The sequence below is a fragment of the Trichoplax adhaerens genome, genomic scaffold (genome assembly GCF_000150275.1).
Source record: "Trichoplax adhaerens TRIADscaffold_32 genomic scaffold, whole genome shotgun sequence".
Classification (NCBI taxonomy): domain Eukaryota; kingdom Metazoa; phylum Placozoa; class Uniplacotomia; order Trichoplacea; family Trichoplacidae; genus Trichoplax; species Trichoplax adhaerens.
Genome location: NW_002060972.1, coordinates 476029 through 492214, shown reverse-complemented (window position 1 = coordinate 492214; position 16186 = coordinate 476029). Strand labels below are relative to the sequence as shown.

At 32.4% G+C, this 16186-nt stretch overlaps 2 protein-coding genes across 2 annotated transcripts; both read right to left on the bottom strand.

Annotated features, from left to right (window-relative positions):
* Positions 1-772: 772 nt before the first annotated feature.
* TRIADDRAFT_38507 (expressed hypothetical protein) lies at positions 773-5629 on the bottom strand (the record flags this gene model as incomplete). The annotated part of the gene is made up of 8 exons (XM_002117897.1): positions 773-864; positions 996-1061; positions 1296-1413; positions 1924-2061; positions 2185-2348; positions 3305-3600; positions 4895-5084; positions 5518-5629. The coding sequence occupies 8 exons, from the start codon at positions 5627-5629 to the stop codon at positions 773-775; spliced, it is 1176 nt and encodes a 391-aa protein (XP_002117933.1).
* A 4878-nt stretch (positions 5630-10507) lies between these two features.
* Positions 10508-15651, bottom strand: TRIADDRAFT_33274 (uncharacterized protein; the record flags this gene model as incomplete). The annotated part of the gene is made up of 6 exons (XM_002117896.1): positions 10508-10708; positions 11193-11330; positions 11442-11605; positions 11983-12278; positions 14932-15121; positions 15507-15651. 6 exons carry the CDS (start codon positions 15649-15651, stop codon positions 10508-10510), a joined length of 1134 nt encoding a protein of 377 aa, XP_002117932.1.
* Between the last annotated feature and the right edge of the window lie 535 nt (positions 15652-16186).

Here is a 16186-nt window from a genome sequence, read left to right as displayed (position 1 = left end):
TAGCAGCGGGACTAAATCAGATGTTGTAATCCCTGTTATGCATAATATATTATCAACCAGTCATTTATTTAAACCCTAATTTCAAGCAGAATCTACCATATTTCATTGTCTATGAACGCTCACAATTTGTAAAAATTGATCCATCATCTACGTACGCATTTGAACATGTTCTGTAAAGAAATCCTGGACTTGATAGAATCCACCTATAAATGATAGTCAACATAATGCGATAAATGTACGTTAATCTTCAATTAAGAATATTGTAAGCGTGAATGATCATGTAAACTATTACGTAATACTAGTAATTTATACTCTTCAGTAAATTAACAACTCTTTAAAGTTACAACATTGGTGCACTGAAATTAGGGCTAAAGTATAATTCTACATGCACGCTGTTTAATGCTACATACTAATCAAGATCAAAGCATGCGTCGTTGGCGAAATGCTTAATACGTTTTCAACGTGTTTTATATACAGTTTCAAATGGTGGTAGTAGATTATATGCTAAAGCCAAATACCTTAACTAAATGTATCTAATACTCACATGAAATTGTAAGCTTAAACTGTCACTTCAACGGACTTGACCGTATCTCGGAGGCGATACTGCGTCATTCTAGCAGCGTCTTCGGAATCTGGAACCTAAGATTAAATATTATGCCGTTAGTTATTTCATTTTCAAAAGCATTTGAAGTTAGTTAGATAGGGAAGTTTCAAATATAAATACAACCATTGGTATATGTTTATTATAGATTCCGATTTTTAACCGAAAATGTTAACGCTTTATTGTTACCTCCCAATGTGGCGAATCTAAGTGGAAATCTTGGCTATCTACATCATCGAATATCGAAAATTTGATAATGTAACCTAGTGGAAATGATTTTAATGATCATGTAAATTAGGATAATAACCTTTAGAAGTGCTGATTCAGAATTTGACTACTAAAGCATCTTTTAAGTTCAGTAACAGATAATAGCTTGCTCTTATTCGAATATTACCGGTTATTAGTCCAGATAAGATGGAGATACCCAAGGTCACACCAATACCTGCAGCTTGCATAGCAGCTTGTCCTCCAGCGGATAGTGGCTCGCCAGGCATATCAACTACGCCAACTGGAAGGGTCATGTTCAGAGTTGCTGGTTTTCGAGCGGGAAATATGCTGTACAAGCTGTTTATAAATTACAATATGATAGTGAACAGTATTATCATTTTGTCGCATCAACGACAGTGACTAGTTATGATCATTTTATTTAAACGAGCAGTAAAAATCTATAACAATATTTACCTTTCTCCATAACTACTGAAATGAGCCGTTGCCGCAATAATCGCACTTAGAACTGATGCTATCAAGGCAGGCATACCATGCAAGTTGTTCACTCCACAAGTGTCATGAATTCGTTTTTTTGCTAAGAAAGGCTAGATTGGTGCAAATGCAGAAATAAGATCAATACAATTTCGTCAGATAATCATGATTGCTAGTACCGTGCAATGTCTAGCTCGTGATACTCGCATAAAATACGCCATTATCAAAATTGACTATTATAGAAACAAGATAGGGTTTCAATATAATCATATAACGTTATTATTTTCCTAATTTATTTTGAAAATTCATAACATACGTAGACTTAAGATGTAATGAAAATAATACGCTAGCCTAATAACTCGTCCAAAAATTTATATTCATAGGCGTTAAACCATCACTAGTCAATGGCAGTACTTGTATATCTAATTGGAATATCTATCTTCAGCCCATGAACATATGACATACTGTATTGCTTTGGAAGGTGTATGAGAACTTTTATCAAGCTACAACTAATAATTGCCTTGCAAATCCCGGTATTCATGAGAGGTAACCTTTTTCGTCTGAAAAATATTTACTGCTGTAGCTATAACTTTCAGTATTAAAAGTATAACATATTAACTTACTGATATGTAATCGTATCCAATAACACTGACAACACCAGCGATAATACCGGTCAACATGCTTAGCCAGATAGGTAAAAGCATATTTGCTGAGGCTCCAACAGCAACACCTCCAGCTAAAGTAGAATTTTGTATATGAACCTAGATAAAATTAAAGAACATGCAGTAACTTAGGAATAAGCTTTAAAATAATGCTCTGTACAATCTATAAAGAGTTTTTCGCATAGGTTTAGTGTAAAATATTAGTTGCCAAAATGGACTAACCATTCGATATCTTCCTTCCCGATCAAGAAGTGAGCTGACAACAAAGCTTGTGCAAGTACATGCCGCTAATGCAAAGTAAGTATTGAAAACGGCACGTTGCTGTTGATCTCCTGACGCTAAGCCGGCGTTGAAACTTGGCCAAAATATCCATAAGAAGACGGTACCTATCGTCAAAAATATTATATTACTAATTCTAGTAAAAATTACTGCCTAAGACATCAAAATTGTAAGTTAATAACTGAAGAGAACATGTGTGATTAAGTTATTATAATATTAGTAAATCTAAAAAACTACTACAAAAAAGGAATATTCCTCAGTAAATAATGGAAAATTTGTACCGTTTTTGCAATTAGATACAATTAATATTTTAAAAACGCTTTAATGTATGCAAATATTGTTGTTAAAATTTATCCTAATTCCTTCACTGATAGCTATTCCATAGCTTGTACTCCTATGATGGTGTAAAAATAATTTATATAGAAACTTCAATATATTAGCCATATGATACTTGTTAATATGTAATTAATAATTAAATTAAACTAAGACGGTACAATACGTATATAAAAGAAATGTAGTCTATATTTAACATTCAGCAGCTCCTATTATTGTTGTTTAAGCGAAGTTAACAGTTCTTTATCGCTCGTAAAACCATTGTCTTTTTTCATCGTTAATTTATAGTACCGTGAAAGTTCATCAAACGAATAATTACAGTATTATTCAACAATTGAATTGATTAACCTGTTTTGCTTTACTTTAGGAATTATGGTCATATTGGTCATTAAAATTTATCGATGAATTAGATCATCAAGTTTAGTCAAGTTAGAATCTAAATTATGCACTGTATAGCAAAAACTTTCAATTTACATAATTCCTTTAAATCATTGATAATTTTAATTAAGACAAAAAGCACCCTTAAAAGTTCTTGATTAGGCTTAAGTATTTAATTTATTCGATAGGTAAGGGTACTTTTGTTCGTTGACTATCAACATTGAAAGTAAATATATCCCCAAAGATAGATAAGTATTGAAGAAATAGCTTATCTTATTTTATGCATTTGATATTTGAGGAAACCATTTATTATCGAATCGTAAGTTAAAATATGCTGCATCATTTTACTAACCTATCATTGCTGATATATCCGATTGATAGGAAGATCCTTCGTTGGCATGACCAACTGCATCTCTACTATATAATACGAAGGCAACTGCTAAACCGAAATAAGCTCCAAATGCATGAATAACGATAGATCCACCCATATCGCTAATTTTTAGATACTGTAAGCATAAAGTTTCGTTGATGGAATAGAATATAACTTCGAAAAATGCCATAACAATTAGCTGCAAAGTTGACGTCTTGCCAAGTACAGCTCCAAAGGAGATCAATATTGCAGCTGCACATATGTCAGCAGCAATTAAACTGTCATTTCAAATGAAGCGGTAAAAATGTAATAAGTATCAAATTTATATGGATAGCGAATCATTTAAAATACTCTATAGCAACTAGAGAGGAAAATTTTAACAAAAAAATCGCTAAAGTTCGGCTAAGATATTAGCTGTATCTGTTTTAAATTAATTTTTTAGGGACATTTGCTTGATACCATCCCATAAAAACATGATATTTGAAATAAGAGAAAAATCTGTTAGAAACTAAATTACGACTCTTATTTTCCATCTCCTAAAAATTTATCTGAACGTATTAACCTGACGTACTTTATGTAATTAAACTTAGTCTCAGTAGTCTTCGTCCCTGTATCGAACAAAACTCAGTACTGCTGGAATTTAATTACATTTACGTAGTTAAGTAGTGTATTACTTAGTTACTTAGTTGCTGGTGTGCTAATTTTTAATACGTTAAATTAATCTCATGTGCTTTTTGCAGGTGTTATCATTGCCTCTTTGCAAAGAAAACGACTCTAGCTTGTGAGTTCATCAATTAACTCGCTATCACTTTTACTGTTGATCATTGACATCCACCTTTTCACAAAATTATTAAAGGTGAAAAACAGCGCCCAAGTTAGCAAATTCCTAAAGGGAATTTGCATTAAAACAACAATTCCATACAGGCCAACTACCACAATTTAATTGTTTTTTTCATTGAAACCGTATGGTTCAATTTGATCTATTTACTATGCAAGTATAAGAGTATACTCCATCGATCGTAAATTAAAATCTAATACTAAGACTGGATATTTGAGCACCAAGCCTCAATTCTACTTTCATCTCTACGGTACTGTAAATTTGAAATCGATCAAAGAGTCAATGATACATAGCAATTTCACTGCAACTATGCAATATCTAACGCTTGCAACGATAACTTTAGATCACTCATTTCATTTTGGGCTACAATAATCAATTACAACAGTTATTCTTTGCTGAGGTCAGCCATAAGTCTTCTTAAACGTTAACATTAGTGAACATATGCCGTTAAAATATATATGTATCTGTGTAGTTTAGCATTAAGAATTAATCCAAAGTAGCGTATGGTTTTGCTAAAAAGTTTTGCAAAAAGTGACTACCAAATAGTTCGTTTAGGATAAAGTGGCCAGATAAAAATGAGACGTAAAACTGATCTGCATTAATTTTAACGTCATAGATGAGGTACATAAAGTCAAGGCTTTAAATCAAGTGTGAAATTGGCGTATAAGAGCAACAGTAGCTATTCACTATTGGAGCATATTAATAGTGTATCTTTCGTTCATTAATCGACTTACGATTCGGTATCGATAAGTATATGGCTAAAATTAGACCAAGAATGGCAGAACCCCAGGGTGAGAGTTGACCATTGGATTACAAAAGAGGCTAAAAGTAAATTAAAGCCAACACTACTGAAGGAATATTTCTTTAAAAATGTCATTAAGAAGCCAAAGCCAACAAAGATCATGACATGAATATCTTGAAACACTAAAATAAGTATAGAGCAAAGTAAATGGAAATGAAGGTTAACACGAAAAATCAGGAAAGAAAGTTGGATTGCAGCATATTTATGGTGATCTCCTCAGAAATAGCTATCAATACAATATAGACAAAGGAGTACATCAAGGTCAATTAGTATCACAGCGATCTTATTCATGCTCTTATCAGGAAAGGAAATTAACAGTTATCTACATATATAAGCATCATGGAACGTATAATCATGGGCTCACTAATTTATAAGACATCGGTACAACTTAGTATCAGCATTAATGTGATTTAACATCCCTTCTCTACAGCATATAAGAACGAAGATTTTGTCATGATTCATGTTTAATTGCATTAATGTAGACAGACAATAATCGACATATTTAAGGCTAATTTTTACTTTTTCTTGCCTAGTTTGTAACTGCACCATACTTACTTGCATAAGATACACCATGAAAAGATTCAGCATGAGAGGTTGGCAAAGCAACACTATCAAATTGGACGAAGACTGCAAATAAAATAAGTGCCACAATCTCAAAGACAGTCATTAAAATGACTAATTTACGGCTCAATAATCCCATGATGATGTAGACTAATTAATTTGTTGGTTTATGCTTAATTCTACTAGTTCGCCTGGCAAGTGGAAGTAATATTGACGACTAAAAGGTTGATAATGTAGGACAATTCCGTTATCTAATCAATTTTAGATATAATACTGTATCTAATAGAAAAATAGCGGATAGTCTTGACTTGATTTCTTGCCTCAGCAACGCTTGTAGCAATGGCACTGTTAACTTTTCACCGACGTCACTACAATACCAGTCAAGGTCGGTTCTAATGGGCTAATTTCAAGAACGAACTGTAAAAGTAATATGGCTTTTAGCAGTAAGTTCAGTTAGAGATGCATGCTGGCCACCAAGCACTAGCCTCTAAATGCTAACAGCTAGCCGATCGAGGGGCGTGGTAATCATTCGATGGCAGAACAAAGTACTAGTCAGCCTTGCTATTTAATTGGTTGTATCATGATAGTAGTTTTTATTACAGACTATGATCTAACTATTAATTTGGATAATAAACATGATGAATAATATCTTATTCTGGACGATGATTGGTAATTGATCTATCGCTTAACCTGCGATACAACATGATTGGATACAACTATTACTTCTTATGCCACTCACAGCTGCTGGAGAATACAATCAGGGATCATCAGGAAACGTGAAGGTCAAAAAACAACGACGATTTGGATGTAATTAAAATTAGGGTCTAAGATGCTGATGATTACGATGTAATTAAGATTAGCGTCTGAAATAACGATGATTCGGATATCATCCTGATTAATGTCGAAGATAACTATGATTTGGATGTGATCAAGATTAGAGTCTGATATAAGTTTAATGTAATAGATGTAGAATCACTTACAATATAGTGCATCTCGTGAGTCGTGATGATGAAATAAATGAGGATATAAGGGCGATAGTAGACCAGCCGAAAAGTGTTTCCTAATTCATCTCTGCTTTTGTCATTCTCGTGCAGTAACATATGTTTCTAATCTAATCATTGTTAAAAATGATAATATTGAAGACACATTGAATATGGATTTCACACAGAACCTGACCAAATGCATAGACTTCTAAATCTAGAAGTCCATACCAAGCGATGCCCAAATTGAGCATCGTGTAAAATTCTCTATATTGCACTATTTTTGTATCGGTCTATGAAGTTTGTGCAACTAAACTACGCAGCGTTATAGATAGAAAAGGCATCTGATAAAATTAAGGTGGAATTACATCCTTAGTTAAAAATGGTTAGACACTCCAAACTTGAGTTACGCTACATTCTTACTTACCTAATTACCTTTAATAGCTATTATGATCTATAGCAAGTGTATAGACGTTAAATTAGCAAAGCTTTCAAGAAATAAAGTTACCTTTCATACTAAGATAAAATGCTTCTTTTCCCTAGTAGACTTATTGTACTCATTATTCCTGTACAGCTGTAAAATAGCTTGATTGCAATCTCCATAAACTGATTTTACTTTTATAATACGAATGAAAACGATCGAAAATTTACACCAGCAATTCTTTTAGCTCATATATCCTGATTAGACGCGTATCTATAATTCATTTCTTTCTGCTTTTCTGATCTACTTTGTAGTTTCTATCATGATGATAGAGACATTTAGAGATCATGCCTTTAAATGCTCACGTAATCAAGGCATTATTCCCTTTATCAAAACTATACTATTTATTAGTCGATCTAGAATTCTAGCCAGCAGCTATTTCTTACTGATAGTAACGATAATGCTACGTAAATCAGTTTTGTTAATATAAACTATTTTGTAGCTAAATATCGAGCCAGATGTAGTTCAAGCCATTATTATTGGATTACGTGGAAACTTTATAAATAATAAATCATTCTTAGCTTTTAATTAAAACTAGACCACTAAGTGGGTAATTATGTTGATAACTTTTATAAAAATGATAGCTGAATTCGCTATTCTTCTGTTTGGTACTGAAGTAGTTATAAAATGTAACATATTTTAAAATTGTACGTCTCTAGTGAAATTATAATCATGCTTACGGTACGGTATCTAATATGGATTACTCAAAAGACTTTAATCGCAAAGAAAGATTAGATATGAGCTGATTGAACTGATATATTCACAGAATGCTGTTTGAGATCAGCTGTAAGCTACTTTTATTGGCGCTGTGATGAAAATCTTCGGTCATTCGGTTCATAATTCTGACCAAAATTCGAATCAGGATTGGAAAAAAAATAGATTTAAGGGTCACCGCTGTAGTATTTACTAAATTCTCGAGAAATATCATGGGATGATATCATCTACTATTTGAAGCACATTAACGTACTTGATGGATGATTTGGCTAAAACCTTGTTGTAAACGAGTTAAAATTTATGTAACTGCTTCATCTCCAATATTACTATAAGAAAATACTAATGATTTTATTGCAACTCAAGATTTAACGCTCTTTAAAGACTGCTAATATCAAGTTCAGCTAGCAGATAGCATTGCCAAATTCACAATATGATGTAGCCTTAAAACAAGTTATTTACATAAGAAGAGTGAAGGGAGTAAATAATGTTTATACCACTGAAGGATGAGAGATTAATTTATCATTCATTCTTAGAATCTTATAATTGTCAAAGTAACCAATTTTGTACTTCATGATACACTATAGCAGCAGCTAATTGACCCAAGATTAACCTAAGCATGTTACCTGAGAGAATAATTGGAGTAAGAAACAGTTTATGTTTAATTACAGTGGGATTAGCCAAACGTTAGGATTAATCCTATATTAAAAGTGACAATTTATTAAAGCAATCAAAAATAGCTGTATCACTTAGGCTGAAGTAAAAATAAAATCAAATTTTTTATAATACTAACATCCTTCAATTATGCTCTATTAGCTACGGCTTAATACCAAATTTACCCATTATATTTTAGAAAGTGTTATGTTCATGTTGCGGTAATTATTTGCTGATACGATGACTAACATAAGTATTAATTATCAAGATTTTAGATATGGTTCTTCAAAAAGTGTAATTATCTTAAATTGATAATTTATGCTAGAATAGGACTGCATAAAACAGAAATATTGAAGGCTATGCCAGCCTATCTAGAGGGAGACAGGATTAGGAAGATGGTAGAGTTTTTGACTAGAATTAAATCTCAGATTTGATTTTGTTACTCGTTGGTAACCTAACGGATTTGGTTTACTCAAACACATGAAACTATAGATAGTGACAATATTTAGTGGCTCCTAAAGAGAAAAAGTAATGTGATCGTCTTTCAATGTACAGGTGATCGATACTCCAAGCCCTGAGTGCTCAATTATACAGTAGCGAAGTTATTTTCGGCAGTAGAATTATAAAATTCTATTGTATAGCGGAATCCGCACCATATTACTACAGGATATAATTTGAAGTTATAATTAAATTGAATCATATTTCAACCATTATAGAGTCAAAAAACAGTACATTATTGGGAATGAGCAGTCAAAAATTTGCCAAATATAAATTTACTTCATTCCTTTAATCCAATTATATTATTTATATTCTAAGTAATAATTAGTCATCCAAACAGGATATTAGTGTTCAATTCAGATTCTCTATGTAGCCTACCAATTTTATCATGTATCATTTATCTTTAACATGTATTTGATTTTTTTAATAGATAAGCACTTTTACTGAATTTGAAAGTTCAACTGTATTTAAGCAGCTAGTTTATACCATATTTCTAATTCCAAGCTAACTAAATTTATCTAAAGTAACACCTTGAACATGATAAGTAAAAACTGGCAGTGTATTTTCTCCGTACATAAAAATCGGATTTTGAAAAGATTCGGATAGCTTTCCAATTAATATCGAGATACGATAATACCTGTAAGCTGCTTTTGTAAACTAGGTGTACTACTTTCTTTCACATATCACTCCTCAAAAATATCGATATATTAAAAGAAATAATATATAATCAGTTACTACCTTGAGTACGCGTACATAATGTTCACCGATAATACATAACAATAGTAAACTTTAACGAGTTTGCGCTAGATATCTCCAGTACCCATTCTTCTTTGAGGTATTCCTGTAAGATGCTTGAGACAGTTATTCTATTTCTGGTATCGGCGTTATTGGGCGACGAAAAGGGCTGCGGAATCATCTAAAATGCCTTTAATCGATACGATATTATTATGTATTTGCGTTGTGACTGAGGGTGGATTTTAATCATTATACCACTTCCGAAGTTTTGGTTTTGCTTCCTCGGTCATCCTGGGTCACCGTAATGTTATCGTCCTCATCAGGAATCTATATTAGTTTCACATTATGTTATCAGACTAGTATTATTTAAATATTATTTGATCAGTAAATGAATGAAAAACGCGAATTCTACTTTCATAATGACTAGTATTTCCAAATTGGCCCTAGAAATGTAGGAAAACTACCGTAACCATTCAGCATATTACCTCCCAATGTGGAGAATCTAGATAGTAATCTTCGGTACGGACTTCATCAAATATTGACAGTCTGATGATACAACCTAACGAAAATGGAGGAGGTATATAGGTAAATACTAAGATACAGTTGTATTCACTGAAGATGCAATAGCATCAATAAGTACACATGACTTTTCGCAGATGCATATAAATATGCAAACATAGAGAAGCAGAGCTACCTGTAATTAATCCAGATGCGATGGAGATAGCTAGTGTTACTCCAATTCCAGCGGCTTGCAAGCCAGCTTGCCCTGCTGCAGTTACAGGTTCACCAGGAATATCTATAGCACCAGCTGGTAAAGTCATGTTCAGATTTGATGGAGTTCGAGCAGGGAATATACTGTATAAGCTGTTAGGCATATCATATTAAAATAGATCAATAGTTAGTCCTATCAATTAATGGGTTTAAATCAGCCAAATTTCGTCACTATATAGCTATCAGAAATTGAATTGTTAAAATTATAATCCCGACGAACTTGCCTTTGTTCGTATTGATTAAAATGGGCCAATGATGCCATAATGATGCTAAGTATTGCGGCAATCAAGGCTGGCATACCATGCAAATTATTCACACCACATGTGTCATGAATTCGTTTCTTAGCCAAAAAAGGCTGTATTGATCCAAATCAGAGAAAAGTGACAATGAAAATAAACTAATTTCCTTAATTATCTATGCCATCTATTCTGTATCTAAATAATGAAACGGCTAGATCTTTGTATTAGCTAAACATATGCTAGCAAATTTATTACTCATGAATTAATAGACGATTGATGCAGGTAATGATATTTCAATTATAATTAATAATCGAAATCAAACATTCAATTGTCTTAGGATGCAGCGAAACTAAATCGAAAATAAGGAGTAAGAGTACCCTTTGATTGAAGCTTAACATTGAGCAAACTGAGTGATTGCGCTAATATAATAAAATTTCTCTCTTTCTGCTACGCAATAAATGAAAATATCATTTTCACGACATAAAAGTACTCATTTCTGCTAAAGAAAATGAAATGACACGTTTAATTTTAACTTAGACTCTACAAAGTAGCTGTAGGTAAGATGTTAGCAGCTACTGAATATTACTATTAATAGCTTACCGTAATATAGTCGTATCCAATGACGCTGATGATACCGGCAATGATACCCGTTAGCATGCTTAGCCAAATAGGCAAAAGCATATTTGCAGAAGCACCAACGGCAACACCTCCAGCTAAAGTGGAATTTTGTACGTGTACCTAAGTCAAAATGCAAAGCAATAAGTCTATAATAAATTTAAAGAAAGCTCAAAGTCATCTTGCAAGCAAATTTTGAAGCGATTATACTGTAAATTAATAGCGTTCACTTACCATTCGATATCTTCCTTCACGATCAATAAGCGAGCTTATAACAAAGCTAGTGCATGTGCAAGCTGCTAATGCAAAGTAAGTATTAAAGACAGCTCGCTGTTGCTGATCTCCTGATGCTAAGCCTGCATTAAAGCCAGGCCAAAATATCCAAAGAAAGACAGTACCTATTGCCAGCGAGAAAAGTATTATTTGCTGTTCATGCTAAATAATCGACAATATGATAGACCATTTACAACAATTTTTGTAAAAGTATTAGCAAACTCGCCGATATTTGTATAGTAGTTGACATAATGTATTACATAATCATTAAGCGCTAAATAGTTTAGCTAAAAGTCATTGCTCAATATTAGCAAAATTTACTGAAATCAATTATCTAAGTTTTTGGAATGAATACAGTACATCTATAAATTCCAGTGTTACTGATAAAATAAAATTTAAAGATTGATGTTGCTAAATTCTAGACGTATACCTTGAATAAAATTTGAAATTTCGTGACTACGCGATAAATGTTATAGAATGTACACTCTAAATCATCTCTAACCGATCATTGCTGATAAATCCGATTGATAAGAAGATCCTTCGTTTGGATTATCAACTGCCTCTTTTTTGTTCATTACTAGCGCGACTGCCAGACCAAAGTAAGCTCCAAAAGCATGAATAACGATAGATCCACCCATATCACTAATTTTTAGATACTGAAAGCATATAGTTTCGTTGACAGCATAAAATATAACTTCAAGGAGTGCCATGACCATTAATTGCAATGGTGATGTCTTGCCGAGCACAGCTCCAAAAGAGATCAGGACTGCAGCGGCACAGATATCAGAGCCGATTAAACTGAAAATGAAATTAGAGCAAATTATCTACAGTCCAAATTAAATAAATTAGCCAAGTACAAAACTTCATTAATCATCTAGTCTGTTTGAAATTCTAGATTTTATAAGGTGAACAATCGACGGTAATCAAAATACAACTTTGAAATTAATAACAATATATTGTAGACCGTAACTATTCAATCTATATCATGGTGAATAATTATCCATTCATCAATCAATTATAATTAGATAGTCTGGTTAGTTTCTTGCATTAAATGTACTGGTGGAACTAATCTTCTTCATAATTAAGTGTGTATGCCATAGATTTATGATGATCATAACAGGTAAATAATGGATGAATTAGCTCGTACCACTAATGTTGAATTAGTTTTATAATTTTTCAATTATGTTGAAAGTGAATCGATACCGAATTAAGCCTAACATAATCCCTTAATAATTTACTTTAGCTGAACAAAATCATTGGAATTGTCTCTTGCTAAAGGAATTACCCAATTTATTTCCGAAAATTTTTAAAACTCAATTACGTTCTTTATTCGAGCGTACTTTTTAATGTAATGAAGTGATGCATCCTATATTTTGTTATATTTGATAGCTACATTTGATATAGAATGGTTTCTAATAGTAGATATGGTCGCGGTGATAAACAATTAGATGATTGTTAATTACTATATTAGAAATTATTGATTAATAATATAGGCAATTTACTTAAGTACAGTATGGGAAATAGATCTATGTGACTTTATGTACTTTAACTATGAAAGTGCACAACACCTTGAGGCGTAGAATATTTGTATTGGATTAATTGATGACTCCAGTCTGATAGTAGGCAACTTTATTGCCTTAAACAGATCAGAAGAAATTTTTTAAGAACCGTAAGATGAGCATACTGTAGACTAGACTTTAGTTCTTTCGAGCTTAGGATGCTTTAGATCAATTCCTATTCTAATTAATTATCACTTTTTTAATTTTATATCGACAAAGTGTGGTGTAGACATTTCACATCTAAGGTGAGGTCAATGAATCTGTTGACGAATTAATTAGAATCAGACATGTTGACAAATATGTTGACAAAATGTGAGAATCTCTACTGATAGGTGGTTATAGAAATTATTTGAGAATGTGAATTTTCGAGGAAGTAATGGTGGATTTACTTGAATACTTGCATTATTACTAACTTGATTGGTTGAAAGGTCGTCATATTGAAGTAATACTACGATGACAATTATACTTTAGAGTTAAATTAGTTAGCATGACAAATCAATGATTTATATTGCGAAATAGAAGAAAGCCGAATTTGTACTAATAATATGATGACAGATGCCTGCTGTGTCAGGAGATGTTGATTTGGAATTGACGTAAATCGTGTTGGTATTTAAACAAGATTAGATTCTTTGATAAAGAGAGATGGACAGAGAGGGATTAAAATTTAGTTTAGAGATACCCTAAGGCAGTAGTTTGCCACCAGTTTTACTGCTTCTATTAGATCTACATGTAATCCTTCTAATAAATGTAATAAACATGGTTATTACCCGAATCCACTAATTGAAGCCGCTTTAAGAGTAACGATAGACGATCTAATAATAGAAGTTACTATACTAAGACAAACATTTTATGACACTTTTATTACAATAAATAAATGCTTGCGTCATATTTGGCAAATAGAATTACAAACTAAGCCTAATTGAGTTGGATCATATTTATGCTTAGATTCCGTTGCATATTGATAGTGATAAAAAATTTTATAAAAATAAACTTGTAAGGGGATTATGATTTTGGTACAATATTATCTAGTCAGCAGCATTTAAAATGTCTCATTTTCCAGCTGATCAAAGCCAACTGAATTACCATTATCCACTATTAATGTCCGTCTTTGACTACTTGAAAGACACTGACAGAGCTGGTGGGGATCCAGCTGAGAAAATTAATCGCATTAAAGTTTAATAATTATAATAGAATAAGTCAGGTAAGCCGATGCACAGTATAATAGGGTTTTGGAGATATTTAAAATGTATTAACCAGCATGAAGCTATAGCTGTAAGCCTAGAAAAAGATCACATACTATGATAACAAATGAACATCGCTAAAGGAGGGAATCAGGCCACTACTAGACATTCAAGCTATTGGTCAGCTAAGCAAGCAGCATATTGACATGAAAACAAAAGGGCCCTTGATTAGGGTATAAAAATTCTTGCATTACGAAATAATAAGATGATTGTGCAATGTAGTAAATGTATAGTATTTTTAGCTTAGTATAGCATTGATATTCAGTACGGTAGTATATCCCATGGATATGTGATTAACGCGATAATTACGACGCTAGTAAACTATCTACTGTAAGATTCAGCCGACAAGAAGCATTAAATAAAAGCACTTGTTAAATGGTTGTTAGTATCAGTTAATTGCTTTACACCATATTATGTACTTTTCAGTTTGGGACGACTTTGATGATTCTACCGTAGGCAAAGATTTTAGTATCAGATACTGTAGCAATGAACCATTAGTCTAGTAGATGGATGCATTTTAATTTATTATGCTATGACATGTTACTAATGGTTTGAAGGCAGTTTACTAGTAACAGAAATTGACATTTTTCATATTTAAGACATAAGAAATGACTATACTTTTCCAAAGTATGCGAATAAGTATAAACTTACTCCTCTGTTTTGATGGTAATGATACTAAAATTAGACCAATGATGACAAAATCCCAACATAAGAGTCGACCATTGGATTACGAAAGAGGCGAGCAGTAAATTGAATCCGACACTACTGAAGGAATACTTTTTCAAAAAGGTCATCAAGAAGCCAAAACCGATAAAGATCATAACATGGATATCCTGAAACACTGCAATCCAAATCAAGTATTAAATATGATGACTTATAGCTAAAATTGATTAAGTTCTTAAGTTGGTTTATAAATTGATATAGCTAAAGTCAGACCATGATTTAAGGCAAATCAAGTAATAATTTAACCAAAAAATTTGAATACAGCCTGACATTGTCATGACAAATTGTATAATAATTATCTTAGTATATTCTATCCTACAGAAAATAGAAAGCATGTCATTTTTACAGCTAGGTAAAATCAACACAAAGTATCATTTAGCTGGATTACATCATTCCAGCTACCATATGAACTATTAATTAAGTATGAACTTTTTGTGATGACTATCCTCAATTGTATACCTGTTGCATTAGTCTTATATAAGCAAAAATTAGAAGATACTTACTAGCATAAGTGACTCCAGGAATCGATACTGCGAGCGATCCTGGTAAAGCAACCTTATCAAATCTCACAAATACAGCAAACAGAATAATTGCAACTAATTCAAATAAAGTCATAAATATGACTAGTTTACGACTTAATATCCCCATGGCGAAGTGGTTTAGTTTGGAACGATTATATTCAAATCCACCAGTAAATTTGATATTTTATCGGTCAATTGCTGACTTTTACTGTTCTTAATCACTTAAAATATGTATCAGTAGATCCACAAATGACTACTTTGATAAGATGCTCAATTTCAACCACAGCCAATCAATTATGGTTATTAACCGTAACTTGATGTCCAGCAAGAGGTCTTCTTAAATGATGATTTTATTCCGTAGCAACAAATTTTAAGACTGTGGTTGTACTACAAGCAAACTATAAATATGCAATATTAATCCTCCAAGTACTACTACAATCTCGATAAGGAGGTGTGGTACTTTAGATAATTATTCAAGGATATACCTGGGAGACATGGGGATTTGATAATAATGCCTAAACCTGTTTATTTGAATTAGCGGCATACATCTGTGACAGACGGTGCAATTAATTCAATCAATCAAAATCACGGAATAAAACTTAAATCTAGACAGACATTAGCAACATATAACAGATACATTATTGGTAGGCTACGCTTAAATA